Source organism: Myodes glareolus, chromosome 6 (genome assembly GCF_982192425.1).
Source record: "Myodes glareolus chromosome 6, mMyoGla1.1, whole genome shotgun sequence".
In the NCBI taxonomy this organism is placed as follows: Eukaryota; Metazoa; Chordata; class Mammalia; order Rodentia; family Cricetidae; genus Myodes; species Myodes glareolus.
The window spans coordinates 1,477,495-1,494,378 of record NC_142031.1 but is presented as its reverse complement, the minus strand read 5'-3'; the positions used below and the strand labels follow the sequence as shown (position 1 = coordinate 1,494,378).

At 52.4% G+C, this 16,884-nt stretch overlaps 1 protein-coding gene across 3 annotated transcripts; it reads left to right on the top strand.

Annotated features, from left to right (window-relative positions):
• Nucleotides 1-9,879: 9,879 nt before the first annotated feature.
• Nucleotides 9,880-15,522, top strand: Faap20 (FA core complex associated protein 20). Of its 3 annotated transcripts, none has more exons than XM_087906774.1 (4): nt 9,880-9,980; nt 10,476-10,620; nt 10,723-10,985; nt 14,546-15,522. In XM_087906774.1, the coding sequence occupies exons 1-4, from the start codon at nt 9,919-9,921 to the stop codon at nt 14,616-14,618; spliced, it is 543 nt and encodes a 180-aa protein (XP_087762900.1). In that variant the 5' UTR covers nt 9,880-9,918; the 3' UTR covers nt 14,619-15,522. The 3 variants fall into 3 exon arrangements, 2 of the variants coding, with proteins under 2 accessions (XP_087762900.1, XP_085546243.2); XR_015738016.1 differs by lacking the exon at nt 9,880-9,980 and having other exon boundaries at nt 10,298-10,620; nt 14,546-14,744; nt 14,777-15,522; XM_085690117.2 differs by lacking the exon at nt 9,880-9,980 and having other exon boundaries at nt 10,298-10,620.
• Nucleotides 15,523-16,884: the final 1,362 nt, after the last annotated feature.

Here is a 16,884-nt window from a genome sequence, read left to right as displayed (position 1 = left end):
CTCTGAGTCACTCCCAGAGCCTCAGTGTGACAAAGTCACACCCACAAAATGGGAGATGCCCTTCCGACTCCTTTACCACTGCCGCTGCAACAGTTTGTTTCAGAAAGCTGACCTGGAAAGATGGCTCAGTGGTTAAGAGCACCAGGGGGTCCTGAGTTCAATTCCTGGTAACCACATGGTGGCTCACAACCATCTGCAATGAGAGCTGATGCCCTCTTTTGGTGCATATGAAGACGGAGCACTCGTGTACAGAAAATATGTAAACAAATAAATCTTTAAAAAAAAAGAAAGAAAGAAAGAAAAGAAAGCTGAAATGTTCTGTTTTTAACTGCTCTGTTTCTCAGCTCCACGGCCTGGGATGGATGCGTCTCAGCCACAGCTTTCCAACTCAAAAGAGAAGAACCTCCCTGGTCTTGAAAGGACTAGACAAATAAAACCTTTCCACCCAAAGGAGGCTTTTGGTAGGGAAAGGGCAGGGTTTCACAGGTCTTCAGGATAAGGTCTCCCAGGGCCCTTCTTTGTCCTTTACACTTTATTTCTCAGGGGGAAAATCAGCTACTACCATCACATCACACACACAGAGGACAAGAGCCCAGGGTAGGTGGGCTGCAGACCTACGACGTCTGTGGTCCTGAACAGAGTCCTCCCACGCTAGTGTGGCACTTCTGGGGACAGAGAGACACCCCAGCATAGCATCCCTGTACTAGAATGAGCCCATACAGAAGACCGTTTATACCCCAGTGGGAGCCCCTCATCTTTCTGATCTGTAGAGAGGAGAAGTCTTCTAGCTGATGGTCACTTAGTGCCAGCCCTGATGATTAAGCCCTTGAAATATGTCCAAGCCAACATGAAATTCACTCTGCATGCAAAACACACTGTATTCTCAAAACCTAGGGAGAACAAAAGCGTACTGAAGAACAGGCTTATAATGTGTATGCTGGTTGCTTCCATGTAAGGCACTATGTTTAACGTGCATATTGATTTTATAACGTGCACCATAATTGATTTTAACTTCACCTACCTCCCTTTATCTTTCTATAGGAGGTTATGCTAAATTTAATGTGACCTATGTGTGCTTTCCGTTTCTACCCTGCAAAGTGTCTTGGGATCCCTTCTGACTGGGAAGTGTCTGAGCCGGAAGACTTCAGACTCAGGTGTTGAATCTAAAGGAAATTAGAGCTAAGGAGGTCTTACAGTATGGTAACCTGCCCCACCTGGGGCTCTGGGGCCCACAGGGATCCACACCGTTGAGGAAGCGTGGGGCCTGGGAGAGCTGAAGTACGCAGGCTCTGGAGAGGAGCTAGGTGTGGGAGGCACAGGGCGGCAGATGGACCAAGGGCTGGGAGTGAGTGCAGGTCACAGGAGAGGTTGACTGGGGTGCCAGCCAACAGAAGGCAGCACCGGCAGGGGACCGCGGGGAGAGATTGGCCAAGACTGCCCTGCTCAGTGCCTCTTTCCGTTCCCCAGGCCATTTTAACTGCTAGTCCAGAAAACTCTGGGCAGTGGGCACAAGGCAGTGGGTAGACCTTTACGCCTACTGAGTACCCACCAACTTCTGGTCACACTGGGCAGTGGGCAGACCCCTGAGAGGAGGCAGGGCCTCCTGAAATCCTGGATGTGCAGGATTTCTAAGTCCCTGCTCACGTGGCCTAGTGCTCTTCCCCGGTGGTCCCACCTCCCGTACCCACGTGGACTCACTGTGTACAGAAACTATTACAATCAGGCGATGTGGCCCACGCCTTTAATCCCAGCACTTGGGAGGCAGAGGCAGATGGATCTCAGTGATTTCGAAGCCAGCCTGGTCTGCAAAGCGAGCTCTAGGACAGCCAGAACTCTGTTACATAGAGAACTCTGTCTTGAAAAGCCAAACCAAACCAAATTTAAAAAAAAATGGGGAAAAAACCCTATTTCTGGAGCTAATTGTCCCCAAGGAACGGGGTCCCACCAAAGAGATGAGCAGAGGAGACGCAAGGGTGGCTTCCACAAGTCCATTCAGGATGTGCCAGGATGACAGGCTATGGCCAGAACCCAGCACGGGATCACAGCACTGGCAGAATGAATGGCATGCCAAGCACCCAGGCTTGGGGACAGTGAAGGACACCGGCCTGTGACCTGGCTGCAGAGGTGGTAGACTGTGAACATTTGGGACTGGCTTAGTTTGCTGTCTGTGGGAGATGACAAGGGGTGGCTAGGCACAGGAGCAGAGTTGAGGTGCACAGCCCTCTCCTGGTAAGTTTCTGGGGTCTTCCACAACCTGGAAGGCAGCTCGTAAAACATATAAGGAGACCAGGATGCAGCCACACAGGCTAGCTAGCCTTGTTTCTGTCACCATGACAAAGCTTGGGAGGAAAGGACTTATTTCACTTTACAGCTTTCAGCCCATTATCCAGAGAGTAGGAACTCAAGGCAGGAACACAGAGGCAAAATTAAAGCAGAAGTCATGGAGGAACACTGCTTACTGGTTTGCTCCTTATGGTTTGCTCAGTCTGCTTTTTTACAGCACCCAGGACCACCAGCCCAGGGCTAGCACTGCCCACAGTGAACTGGACCCTCCTACATCAATCATCAATTAAAAAAAAATGTGTTGGGCCGGGAAGTGATCATGCACACCTTTAATCCCAGAACTCGGAGGCAGAGACAAGTTTCTCATAGATTTCTCACAGATTTTTGTGAGTTCGAGGCCAGCCTGGGCTACAGAGCAAGTTCCAGGACAGGCTCCAAAGCTACAGAGAAACCCTGTCTCAAAAAAGAAAAAAAGAAAAAAAAAGTCTCATAGGTTGCCTATCTGGTGGGGGCATTTTCTCTCTTCTTAAATGACTCCAGCTTGTGTCAAGTTGACTGAAAACTACCCAGAACACCTTGCTTGGGTCTTCCAGGATGGGGACTCTAGCCTCAAGGGTTAGAGAGGGCTACTTCATTCCCTGACCACTGATATCCAGGTGGACCTCACTCATTGCTAACAAGCTGGGAAGACTTGGCTTCATCACCAGCTTGGTCAATCACTGTCATGTGTCCTGTGACATTTGGTGTGTGCCTTGGGCCTCAGTTGGACGCATCTGTACATGTATCAATCCACAGTACCTCCACCACACACAGGTCATGGAAAGCACATGTAGGTCATGCTAAATCACAAGGTTGGTTGTGGCGGGGAACAGCGGTTCTTAGGAAGAGGGTCACATGGCTGTGGTGAGGGTTGAGATCCCAGGGGGCAGGGTGTATGGGATGTGGCTCAAAGAGGATAGCCCCAGCAATCACCCTCAGCTTGACATGTCCCCTCTGCTCAGGCTCCAGGTGTAGACTCTTACCTGTTGCCATTTTGAGGAATCAGGGTACTGCCCCTACCTCCATCCCAGACAAAGTCTTGGGGCACAGGCCGGCTCCAAATCTAGAAGGTGAGGCACTGCTCATACCATCCTGGCTAAAGGGGTAAGCAGGCCAGCATCAGGTTGACCTGAGAGAGAACAGCCATGCTGAATGGAGCTGACTACAAAGAGAGGGTTATCTCCACAGGCCATGGCTGCCAAGAACACCTGACTCAGCCATGTTTCCTTAAGTGCAGGGATCTGTAAGGAGAGCTGACCTTGCCACAGAACGGCCCATAGAAAAGAGGCAAGAGAATGGAAGGTAGAACTGCCCTGTCTCCATAGGGACACGAGGTGGCTGCTTGCTGCCCTCTGGGGTGGATTTCGACTCCACCCTGGGCTGTATGTTGGTAGTAGCTGTGAGGCAGAACGGTAGATTCAGCCAGGTCTCAGACTGACACTCTCTGTGGACAGTGGAAGCCCCCGAGGTCCTTTGATCTTGGGCTGACCCCTGGGGGGATGCTGTCCAAGCCTCGTAAGAAGAGAGAGGGCACCGGTGGAGCCCCACTAAGGGCACCCTACAGTCCCTAACCAGCTCCACACAGGAGGCCCCTAGCGAGGAAGACAAAAGCTATCTGTCCCGTAACTTCCTTATGCATAAGTGGGATAGCATAGATCTGACACTCTTGGTGCTGGGTTTCAGGGTGGCGCATGGTGAGCAAGCTGGGAGAAGGCACCTCCTTGGGCAGCAGGGAAAAGATGTGGCTGAGGGTATGCAGGATAGTATCTGGGATCAAGGCCTGGGAGTCACACAGGTTCACTGGGACAGCCCTAACTAAGCCTGCTTCTCTGGTCTACAAGGAGCACAAGGTGGGGAAACACAAAAATTTGGGGCCAAGGGGCTGGGGAGATTGTGCAATCAGAAAGTACTTGCTGTGCAAGCATAAAAGGACCCAAGTTTGATCTCCAAAGCCTCTCTAAGAAGACAGACACATTTGTCATTCCCCACAGGGGAGGTAGAGACCGTTATATTCTCGGGGCTCACTGGCCAGTCAGCCTTGCCTAACTTAGTCCCATCATCTCAGAAAATAAGGTGGACAGCTGCAAGCTCCTGTAATTAACCCATGACCTTGACAAGCACATACACAGGCGGAACCCATCTGCACAATTATGAATGCACACTTGCACGCGCACACACACACACACATTAGTTGAGCCGAATGCATTTCAGATCATTTTTTTTTTCTGCTATAACATACAATTCTTCCAGGAGAGCAAACAAGACAGACCCCTAGGCAGTGCCTGTTCAATTCCCTGCTCACTGGGTTCGGGGGTTTCTTCTAGAAAGTGCTGTGAAGCCCAAAGAAGATGCTCTTGTCCTTGTGTTCCTGGATCTCAGGTTGGCTCACCTGCTTGATTTTCTAGTGCAAGGAGTATCCACGGTGTCCATGCGGTGTCAGTCCAAGTCAGACTACATGCTGGGGTGCAGCTCAGCAACACAGCACTCAACGAGCATGCCTTGGGTCCTATCCCCAGAAGCAAGGGCAGAAAAAAAGAAATCACAATTAAACCCCAAACCAGAAAGTTAGAGTGTAGCGGCCACAGCCCGAAACTGATAGTGGAGATAAACACCACCCATAGTCTGTGTACTTCAGATGCTGCTGGAAACCCGAACCCCACCTGGCTGAGGGGCCCAGAAGCTCGAGGGACCTCCAGCATCTGGGTCAAGGGCCTTCCCATGAGCAGGTTTCCTGTAAATGCTCTTGGATCCGGGTCAAGGCTGACTCTGTGGGAGCTGAGAAACCACAGCCTCCCTGGGGAGTCCCCTGGGGTTCCCACTCACCCCTTACACCAGGAAAGCTTGGTTTCTGCTTGACTTGTTATCTCCACAGGAGAGGGCCCCCAGTTTTCCCCTTCCGCTGCCCCTGTTCCGTAGGGCTTGGTCCCTGTCGCTGCTGTACCTGTGGTCCCGCAGTTCCTCTGAAGCTCCGGACACCGCGGGGGCACAGCATACAGGACTGCCCTCTGGAAATTACCCTGCAGTAATTCAGGAAAACCTAGAAGGGCATGGGTGGGGGGCAGGGCTGAGAGGCTTCTTGTTAAGGCTGGGCCTTAGGGGCTGCAGGAGGTAGCCACCTGGGGAAGGGCCAACAAAGACACAGGCCCTGGACTGAGTGTGAGCTGGGCCTTGAGAGGGTTTGTAAAAGTACGTCCGAAGGATCACTGTGAACAGACTGGAGTGGCCAGGTGGAAGCGTTGGCCAGAGGGGGGGGGGGACGAGGAGTTAGAGCTGAAACAGGCAAGGTCTCGCCCCCAGCCTACTCTCTCCTAGCGTCCTTTGGCGTTTTGGGTACGGTTGCCCCACCCTTGGCTTTGACCCGCTGACCACGTGCAGGTTCTAGCCATGATCCTAGTCTGGAGGCATGAGGAGGTACTGTAAGGGAACCATAATGTCTGAGCCTCCCCCTTCCCCCGCACACCCTTGCCCCCACACCCCATGTGCGGGCCTGAACAACCACTCTGCTGCCTGACGGATCCAGCGATGTTTCCCAGGCAACTGTCTCATACAGCCTGTCTGCCTGGCACTCCCACACCCCATAAATGCCGCCGTGCCTGGCTCCAGGCAGCTTTGCCTGCTTGGCATACACAGAACACAGCCCGCTGCCTGACTGTGTCATGAGGCTTCTTGGGCAGAGGAGGCCTCCCAGGCCTCTTGCACATCCTCACACAGCCGGTGAGTATTGCTGGGATACCCCATGCTGCCATACGGAAGAATGAGGATAGCTGAGTGCCACCAGCATGTACCCAAGCGTGCCCGCCTATCACGGGTCCCACTTGAAAGCTAGAGCCTGTGTTCCTTTCCGGGCTCGGACACAGATGCTGTCATGACCCACATGTAAGGTAAATTAATGGTAAACCCGTCTCCAAGAAGGCAAGGAGAGTATGGAGAGCCAAGTAGGACTCGGACTACCCCAGCAGCTGAAGACTGGGGCCTGATGGACAGCTTCACCTAGCCCAGCAGCTGATAAACCCCTGTTAGTGGCAGAGACCAATCCTGGGGCCAGCCTAGCATAGTGAGGAGTTAGAACCCTGTTAGCACCACCCTGAAAAAAAGGCTCGTGGAGACACCAATCTCAGAACCTCTTCATTTCTGAGACTAACTTTGGAGGGTGGAGTTTGGGCTCTTTCTCCAAAAAAATATGGTCTGCCGGGGCGGTGGTGGCACATGCTTTTAATCCCAGCACTTGAGTGGCCGAGGCAGGCGGATCTCTGTGAGTTTGAGGCCAGCCTGGTCTACAGAGTGAGTTCCAGGACAGGCTTCAAAGCTACAGAAAACGCTGTCTTTAAAAACAAACAAACAAACAAACAACAAACAAAATGTCTCCTGGACAAAGCCCAGGAGGTCCTCACTGTGGGGCACTTTTATTGCTTCCCACGCTGGAGAGCACTCTCTGTTTCCCCCGTGTGTCTCCTCCGAAAGGCTGAAGTATCCTTCTGTAAACGTGAACTTTTGTCTCAGAACAAAGCTGTTTCTGCAGTGCGAGGGTCAAGGGTCATTCCCAGCCAGAAAAATTATTTTCCAATAAAGTTAATCCCTTTTCACCCCAGCACATGGCCCAGGATCTTCTCATCAAGTTCAACTTTGACTCTAATTACTCCCCTCTGTGGCGGTGTGAGGACGGACATGCACACCGCAGGGCGGGCGTGGAGGTCAGACGACAACTTCCACTGTTGGTCCTCACCTTCCACCTTGTTTGGCTCTGTGTACACAAGGCTAGCTGGTTCAGAAGCTTCAGGGAGGGGTCGTGGATTTCTCTGCTCCTGCCTCCCGTCTCACAGCAGCACTGGGATTACGTACATACATACATCACATACATATATTACATGCGTACATAACATTAGACATACACATTACATACACACATACATACACACATTACATAATAAATACACTAATACATATATACATACATTTCATACATGCATTACACACATACATTACACACATACATACATACACATACATACACACACACACACACACTCAGGCTGTCATGCCTGGCTTCACGTGGGCTCTGAGAACTGAACTCAGCTCCTTATCCTTGCACAGTCAGCAAGGATTTACCACACCACTCCATCTCTCCAGACCCAAGTCAACTCTTTGGTTTTATTTTTTGAGACAGGGTCTTTCTACAGAGCCTGGGCTGTCCTGAAACTCACTCTGTAGACCAGGCTGTCCTCAAACTCACAGAGATCCACCTGCCTCTGCCTCCCAAGTGCTGGGATTAAAGCTGTGAACCACTACCACCCAAATTCGACTTTTAAAGCCCATTGTAATAATACTTTGCAGACAGCTGGGACAAAGTGGGTTTGTTGGGGTTGCCCATCACCCCTATTTCTGCCTCCTCAGGTTCTGAAAAATGGTTGGATTGGGCCTAGAGACGACACAGTGGTTAAGAGCACTTGCTGCTCTTGCAAAGAACCTGGGTTCATTTCCAGCACCCACATGGTAGCTCACAACTCACCCTACTTCTAGGGGAACTAAGACCTTCTTCAGGCCTCTGCGGGCACCAGACACACTTGGCATAAACACATGTATGAAGGCAAAACAATGATACACATAAAAAAAAATCAATCTTTTTTTTTTTTTTTTTTTTTTAGAAATGGCTGGATCCTATAATTCCTGGGTGAACTCAAACTGCAGGGGCAGTGGCCTACAAGAGGGGTGTCGGCAGAGCTTCACTTGCTCCACATAGAGCAGCAGATCTCTTTATTCCGTCCTCTGTGGAGGAGTTCCAGGTTGCCGGCACAAGGCCTCTGCTGGCCCCTGTCCTGGGGGCAGTGAAGGAAGAGGGACATCCTGGGGATGCAGCAAAGTCCCAGAAGAACAGCGTTCATACTTGTCTGAGTGCCAAACCTGGAGGTCTCGTGTTCTGCGGCTGAGGCAGGCTATGCTGGGGCCAGCGCCCCTTTCTTCTGACAGCCAAACATCTATCGAAGCGGCCAAGGCCGAAAGATAATGGGGTCGGGAGCCCCACTCTCTGTGCCCTTAGCCTCAGGGTGCTTGAAGAGATGACTCCTTCGGGAGTCCGCAGTTTTGGGGTAAGTCTGCCTGGGTAGCCACACAGGCTCCAGCCCTGCTTCACGCTGACCCTCTGGGCCGGCTGGTTGTTGCACCTGTGTAGGCAGTCAGGACATCTGGGCTCTGTAGAGGAGGGGTACGGAAGAGGCTGGTATGCTGAAAATCTCAGGGAGGCCCCTGCGCTCTGGTTTTAGGGTGTGCTCCAGCTGGGCCTTCTTGCCCACACAGGGCCCTTTCAGCACTCGGCTGGGCACCCTCCTCTGGCCTTCCTCCTGCTTGGGAGTTGGTGCCAGACCTCCTAGAGTCCTCAGGGTTCCCTGCAAAAGTACAGTGATACTTTCATCAAGAGCTCAGGAGCCAGGTCAGTGGGAGCCAGGGACAGCACGCGCTTCTTAGACCTGGGACTCCTCACAACCGCCCTCTCACCTGGGTGGCCCAGTCGCAGGTCATCCCTGACGGTTCAACATGAGACCATCCCACCCTGGCCCTTCCTGCATGGGCAGCCATTGGTTGCACCTTTGACCAACGCTCTGGTTCTTCAGCCTAGGAGAGGCAGGTTCCCAAGATGGCCACTTTCTAAAAAGACCTTAGAACAGAACCTGGTGTGTGATCTAGGACCCTTTGGAGATTAAACTTCTCATCCTCTTCAAATCTGCAGAGATAAAAGGCAACCTCAGTCCAGAATCCATCCCCAGACCCTGGCCTGGATGCAGCTTCCAGGCTGGACCACACACGGTGGGGGTGACCTCGCCTAGGGATGGGAGGCAAGGTTCTGATGAGGGGAGAGCAGGGGAGAGGGGGAGGGAAGAGGACCTAGGAAGAGGGAGGGGTGAGGGAGTCAGATGGTTGCAGGACGGAGGCTTTTGGAACAGTCCTGACCCCTGGGGGCTGTGGAGAAATAGAAAGCCACTAGTGTACGCCAATATACACTAAGTGCCTGGGCGTCTGCTGCCACCAAGTGACGGACTGCAGAATTGCAGGGCGGGTTTATTGGTTGGATAGGAAGCCCGGGTTTCTGTGCTTGGTCTCCTGAGCTTTGCGGTGGAGAAACCCAGTTCCTTCCATAAGAAGAAAAAAATGGTGGTAAAGTTGAATCTGGAAGTCCTGTCCATGGGACCATCCTGGGAAAGGCTGCAGAACTGGAAACTGAGGCAGAGCATTGTCTAGCACCGCCGGGAGGTGGCATGGGCAGGGCAAGCCTGACAGCTATCTGCATGCACGTGTTGTTAACAGAAGGGTACACCAGGCTCCAGAGTGGCCTGCACAGGGTCGGGTGGGCCCAGCCTCGCACGCCTGCAAGCTGGGGTGGGGGGCAGCTCTACCGTCCTGTCCCTCCCTCAAGGCGACAGCGTAGTGCCCCCCAAAAGGTTAGGATTCCGGCGCCTTAATTCTCAAGTGTCACAAAGGGGAGATGGCACTCGGCAGAGTGGGTAGTGGGGGGGGGGGGGTGTCTGGTGGCCACGGGAGCTGGTCCGGGTCGGAGGGCGGGTCGGGTTGTACGTCTCACTTCCGCCGGACGCTCTTGGGAGAAGGATGGAGGAGGAGCAGAGGCTCCGGGGGAGGCTGAGCCGCCGCAGGCCGCCCGCAGGGGGCGGGTGAGGCGGGATGGAAGGGAGAGGGTGGGGGCGCTGGGGGTTCGGGTAGGCGGTGGGGCCGCGGGAAGACAATGGGGGTACCGCGACTTTCCCGTCTAGGTGCGGGGTTCCTTGCACACTTGCACCCCGCCACTGTGAGGCCTGCCCCCAGCAACGCTCCGCCTTTCTCCGGGCGCGGTCGCTTCTTCCGCCCAACCCTGCAGTTTCCCCCACCACCCACCCCCTCACCCCTCTTTCCGTCGCCTATCGAGGCTCTCCCTGCGTAGCCAGCCCCAGGCTCCACTGCCCCTAGAGCCCACTTAGCCTCCGACGTGAGCCGCACTCCTTATCCCTCACTTCGGACCCCCCCCCCATGACTCCACCGTCGATTCCTTCCGCCCCCTCCCCCAGTCTTGCTGCCCCTCCCTTAGAGCCCCTCGTGACCTCCCTTGTGGAACCCTTTTCTGGAGACACTCTACCATGGATTCCCTGGCTGACACCCCTTGTGCTTCCCAGGGCCCCCAACTGCCCGCCCTGGTTTCTCTTGGAGGACCGTAAGAGAGAGCCATGGGCTGCCCTGCTGAGTAGCACTGTGAGCGGGAACGTGGATTTGACCCCGAAAGTTGAGCCATTGCCACCACTGCCAGCTTTGCCAGGCCAGGTGTGTCCAGAAACACTAAGGGATGGGCTCAGAGAGCGTTCCCAGGCCCTGGGGGAGGTCATGGTGGCGGCGGCTATGACCTCATGGGCATCTGTTTTTCAGGAGTCTCTGCCTGACTCAGAGCCTCCCGAGGTCTTCACTGTGGGATCCAAGACTTTTTCCTGGACGCCTTTTCCACCTGCCCTTGGTGGTTCTGGAAACTCCTACCAGTTGACTGGAGGCTCCCCGGGGTCACCTACTCCATCCTTGAAAGGATATCCTGCACCAGATTCCCGGCAGATTCCCAGCACGGAAGAGTGTGTGTCCGTGCAGAATCCACCGGTGTTGCTGAACTGCCCATTGTGCCAGAAAGCATTTGACCCGAAGTGAGTATTCCACCTCAGACCTTAGGTATAAGATTTAGCCCTAGGCAAAACCTCCTGCTTGGGAGGCTGAGAGAGTGCCTGGATGTGGCTCTTTTTATTTATTTAACTAATTTTTTTTTTGTTTTGAGATAGAATTTCTCTGTATAGCCCTGGCTGTCCTGGAGCTCACGCTGTAGACCAGGCTGGCCTCGAACTCACTGAGATCTGCCCGTCTCTGCCTCCAGAGTGCTGGGATTAAAGGTGTGGGCCACCACCGCCAGGTTTATTTAACTGATATTTAAGTTAAAATATTTACATATATGTGTCATGCATGGCATACATGCATGTGGAGGTCAGAGGAAAACTTGCTGAAGTCTGTTCTCACCTTTCACTGTGTGACCCTCGGAATTGAATTTACGTACTCAGGATTGGCAGCAGGTGCCTTTCCTTGCTGAGCCATCTTGCTAGCCTTTTTTTGACTCTCGGTGATGCTCTTTCTTTGGCCTCCCAAATGCTGGGATTTCAAAAATGTACCGCCACATTTGATTAGCTTTGGCTACTTAAGGTAATCCAGAAACTTGCAGAACTTGAACCCACTGATGCCAGACTCAAAGGCAGTGTGTTTTAGATGGCATCCCATGTGTTGAAGTAGAAACAGCCTGGGAAGGAAATGGATTCTCCAAAGTTAGCTGCTAAGTTGACAAAACCAGAAGTGAATCACAAAGTGAGCTTGGTTATCACAAGATATGGCAGGTGGAACCCTAGTTCAGAGCCCAACAGGTCCGCCAAACATTCTTTAAAACAATTGGTCCTGAGCCGCGAGTGCTGTAGGCAGACGTCTGTGAGTTCAAGGCCAGCCTGATCTACATAGTGAGCTCCAGAACAGTGATATGTAGAGAGGCCCCCCTCTCTCAAAAACACAAAACAAACCAAAACATGCTTATTATTGTTTGTGTGGTGTATGTATATGTTTATGTAGGTTTGTGTGCAGACATGCCCATGTATATGGGGGCCAGGTCAAGTGTTTTTCTTGATCACTTTTTACCTTTTTTTTTTTTTAAATTATGTGTAGTGCTCTGCCTGCAGGTATGCCTACAGACCAGAAGAGGGCACCAGACCTCATTCTGGATGGTTGCAAACCACTGTGTGATTGCTGGAAATTGAACTCAGAACCTCTGGAAGAGCAGCCAGTGCTCTTACCTCTTAACCGCTGAGCCATCTTTCCAGCTCCCTGCTCCATCTCATCTCATCTCATCTCATCTCATCTCATCTTATCTTATCTCATCTCATCTTAGATAAGATCTATCTATCTATCTATCTATCTATCTATCTATCTATCTATCTATTCTTGAGACAGGGTTTTCTGTGTAACAGCCCCAGTTGTCCTGGAACTAGCTGTGTAGACCAGGCTGGCCTCAAACTCACAGAGAGAGATTCACCTGCCTCTGCCTCCCAAGTGCTGGGATTAGAGGTGTGTGCTACCACTGGCTAGCCCCACCTTATTCTTTGAGACAGTCTCTCACTGAACCTAGACTCATTGATTTGGCTAGGCTGGCCAGATGAGTTCCAGGGATCCACCCCGTCTGCTGCCACCCCCAGTACTTGGGTTGTGTGGCATGCTGCCAGTGCTTGCCCTTTTATGTGGATGATGTTTGCACAACGGGTACTTTGTCAATGGAGCCATTTCCCCTGCCTCCAAAATGTGACTTTTTATCAGAATCGAGCCTTTATGAATTTGGGAGGAGCCCCAATCCTAACCCTCAGCAACAAGTATCTCTACCCATAACCACACAGCTCAGACAAAGGGATGTTGGGTGTGAGCTGGCTCGAATCAGGTTGTGGTTATCCCTGAGTGGGTCCTGTTGATGTGACAGTGAACGGTTTGCAAAGTTGACATCTCTTTGCTTTTTACCCTTCAAGGGACCCAGGGGCAGAAGCTGGGATTGGGAACCCTTTTGTGAAATTCATGTTCGCAGAACCTGTGTGATCTTGCCAGGGTTCCTACCCTCTCTTGTTTCAGGAGGGCTTTTGCCTGTGCTGTCCTTGCATTTCTAGGCTAAGACTCCTGAAGACAGCGCATTGAAGAGGGAAGCTCTGCCCACTGGGTGCCTCTCAAGTGGCTGTCCTAAGTGGGTATCAACAAGGCAGGCTCAAGTCGGCAGTGACTGTAACATGCTGTTACATCAAACGGTAGAGCAGCTAGGATGTTTTGGGCCAACCTCACCCTTGGAGGTGGCAGCCACGTCATCGGGCTGGCTGAGAGGAACTCATGTCCCATGCCCTTGAAGGAGCCTCCTTTCATTCCTGCCCCAGTACAGGATGTTGTCACAGTGGGCAAGACCTAGGCTAGGAGGCAGACTGGCCTTGGGCTGGTAGGTATAGCAGCTAGACCCAGACTGAGCTGTCATGTTGTCCCCTGAGGGCAGTGTGTGCAGACACTGCTGCCCACCCTCAAATGAGCCTGGGGATGCCCTTCAGAGAGGCCAGGTAGTCTTCTTGCTCAGCCGTCAGAGTAGCTGGGAAGACAGGTGTGTACCACGCCTGGCTCACAGCTGTGACTCTAATAGTTTGTTCATATTCCGATTCTGGGCCTGATGTCCCCGAATCCATGCTGGTTAGCCACAGCCAGGACCCAGCTGTGTCTGGGAGTTAGCAGAAGCCCAGCTGTGAAAACAGCTACTTTGTTGTGGGGTGGTATCTGGAGGAATCCCTGAGAACCCACCTGAGGGATGCTGCCTGGAAACTCCCGACAGATGGCTGAGAGGTACACAGGACTTTGATGTGCGTCGGAGAAAGCCAGGAGGAGGAAGTGCTAATACCTTGGTTAGATTGGCTGAGGGGCTCTCAGGGACTTCAGAGACCATTTGTCGGGGACTGCCAAGTTAGGGGGCCACTGGACGTCACAGGAGCTGGGAATCAGGTGAGGGACCTTGCTGTCCGTCCATTCTCTGTTGTGCATCTTAGGGGAGGTCTGTTTCCATCCTTGCCATGGATCCGGGTGGACTAGCATGAGGCCTGGGATGCCTGTGACGGCAGGTGACGGGCATCAGCAAGATGTCCAGAGGACACTCAGAACTCGTAGGGTTTCTCTTCAGGACGTCTGTGGGTAAGCTCACCAGCCTCAGCACATACAAGCTGAGCTGGCTGCTGGGAGAGTTCTTTCCTTTCATTGTGTGGGTTCCGGGATTGAACTCAGGTCATCGGTTGCCATCTTGCTAGCTCCAGAGAGTCTTTGGGTCAAGCTTTTGGCATGGGCCACGATGAATGAGCCAACAGATGAGGTGGGAGCTTCTCAGACATTGGTCAGGGTATGAGTCTGTAGGGCTAAGAAGGGCTCTCAAGTAACAAGGAAGGCCGAACTCAACCCACTAAGGTCCTGGCGAACCCTACTGACTGTTTCCTTCAATTAACTAGGCAGGGAAGAGTTCAGAAATAGGTGGAGTTGCTAGGAGGTGGTGGTGCACGCCTTTAATCGCAGCACTTGGGAGGCAGAGGCAGATGGATCTCTGTGAGTCCCAGGCCAGCCTGGTCTACAGAATGAGTCTCCGGGAGGCCTTGTGACTGTTTCCTCCCTCTTGCAGGCTAGCCCAGCTGGATGTGGATAGCCACCTTGCTCAGTGCCTAGCTGAAAGCACAGAAGACGTGGTGTGGTGAGCGGCAGCGTGGTCTCCTGTCCCCTCCTCCCAGCGTACATACTGACACAAGGATGTGACTGCTGGGATGTGTCTGTGTGGACATTTAAGCACACGCTTCTGTGTCCATGTGGACATCTGAGCACAGGCTTCTGTGTCCATGTGGACATCTGAGCACAGGCTTTGCTTGTGTGGACATCTGAGCACAGGTGCCTTCTGGTTTCATTTGTGGGCACCGAGCATAATGCTGATCGCTGTGGTTCAGACAGCACCAGGCCCTACCATTGCCAGCTTAACTGGGTTTGGAATCACCTATCAGACAGACCTCAGGCTGTGTCTGTGAAGCTGTTTCCAGAGGTTAACTGAGAATGGAAGACCCACCTTGGATGTGGGTGTCCCGTCCTGTGGCCTGGGGTCTCACTGAATGAAAAGGGAAAAAGGAGAAATCGAGCTGCTTCCTGACTGGGGACGGATGCTCTTCTCACCTGGCCACCAGAGCTGCATTTGCTGCTGTGCCTTCCCTGCCGCGATGGACTGTACCTTCAACCGTGAGCCAGAATAAATCTTTTGTTAAAAAGTATTTATTTATTATGTATACTACATTCTGCCTCCATATATGCCTGCAGTCCAGAAGAGGGCACCAGATCTCATTACAGATGGCTGTGAGCCACCATGTTGTTGCTGGAAATTGAACTCAGGACTTCTATAAGAGCAGTCAGTGCTCTTAACTACTGAGCCGTCTCTCCAGCCCCTCGAATGAATCTTAAGTTGCTTTGATCAAGTATTTTGTCATGGCAAGAAGAACCCCACCCAGGCAGGGGAGCCAGACTGTCACAAGGCAGAATTGGGTATTTCTACCCAAGTCAGCATTTACACACAGGCAATACCCTTCTCCTGACTAAGACTGATAAAAAAGACAAAGCTAATGATATGTATCCATGTGTCTGTGTGCATGTGAGTATGGTTGCCCACAGAGGCCAGAGGAGGGTGTTGGATCCCCTGGAGCTGTAGTTATAGGCAGTTTTGAACTGCTGGGAACCAAACTTGGGTCCTTTGTGAGAGCAGTGTGTCCTAACCATTGAAGATGTCGGTAGTCCCAGTCATGTTTTCACTCCCCCAAATGCACTCCGCTCTCCATTCAGAAACACAATGCTGCAGGCTGAAAGCTTATCTCTCAATGACTGTACCGAGGCCCTCACCCCTGGGGACAGTGATGTAGAGATGGAACCCTAGGGAGGTGACGGTCATGAGGGCCAAGCAGCCTAGGAGACAGGAACCCCAGTGGCCTCATGGACCTCCACCAGAAGTTGGTTGGCTCCTCGGTTTCCAGGACCATGTTGGAAGCATGGTGTCTACCTGTGCTGGGGAATGTCTTGATGGGACAGCATTTGTTCAGCCTGAACCAACCCCTGGTTCTAGTCGGACACTGGGCGGCAAGGAATGTGTCCTGGCTGCTAGAGCTGACTTCCACAGCATGTGGAGCTTCTGCAACCCTACCTACTGCTAAGGGGCGGGGCTCAGAGCCACTTCACTTCACATCAAAGTGGATCCTGAAAAAGAGAATTTAAGGGAGAGATACGGGCCACACTTGCCATCCACATGTGAAATGTGGCTGACATAAGAAAGCAAATTTAGGTGGTTTTTTTTCTTCTTGTGCTAAAGCCCAGATTCTAGATAGGGGGCTCTGATACCAGCCCAGTACCTTCCCCCTTTGTGTTCTGAACTCACTGTGTGGTCGAGGACAATCTGATTTTCCTGTCACTACCTTCCGAGTGCTGGGATTACAATGTCCACTACTAAATCCTTTCGTGCCTGACCTTCTTGTCTAGAGAAACAAGTGTTGGCCTGGGGTTAGCGGTAGGCGTGGTTTGAAAGGCTGAGTTAAGCAGAAAATCTGCATTTTCCTTGGAAGAACGGTTTCCACGAGTTGGATGTGTAGAATCTCAGCACTTGGCAGGTGAAGGCCAAGGAGTTCACGCCCAGCCTCTCCTACAAAGTGAATGCAAGGCCAAACTGGATTACAGGAGACCCTGTCTCAAAAACAAACAGGGTTTCATATAAACCATAAGAACAGGTGAAGGGGGCAAGGCACAGTGTAGTGATTGGGGGGACCTACCTGCGGTGTATAAAGCCTGGGAGGGGGTGCACTGCCCAGCAACCCTTCAAAAGTCAAGCTACCCCAAACTAACTGTGCTGCCAGATGAAAAGGCTCCTATGTCAGGGTTCTCCTAGAGGGGAGCCATGAGATAGGTACAGACAGATGGGAGAGGGTTCCCTGGTCACAGGGG

What these genes read in the sequence shown, in the direction of transcription:
- Faap20 (XM_085690117.2), top strand. Translation starts at nt 10,333, where the DNA reads ATGACTCCACCGTCGATTCCTTCCGCCCCCTCCCCCAGTCTTGCTGCC. An exon ending in TGCCAGCTTTGCCAGGCCAG is followed by an intron (nt 10,621 to 10,722) that starts GTGTGTCCAGAA and finishes TCTGTTTTTCAG; the next exon opens with GAGTCTCTGCCTGACTCAGA. An exon ending in CAGAAAGCATTTGACCCGAA is followed by an intron (nt 10,986 to 14,545) that starts GTGAGTATTCCA and finishes TCCCTCTTGCAG; the next exon opens with GCTAGCCCAGCTGGATGTGG.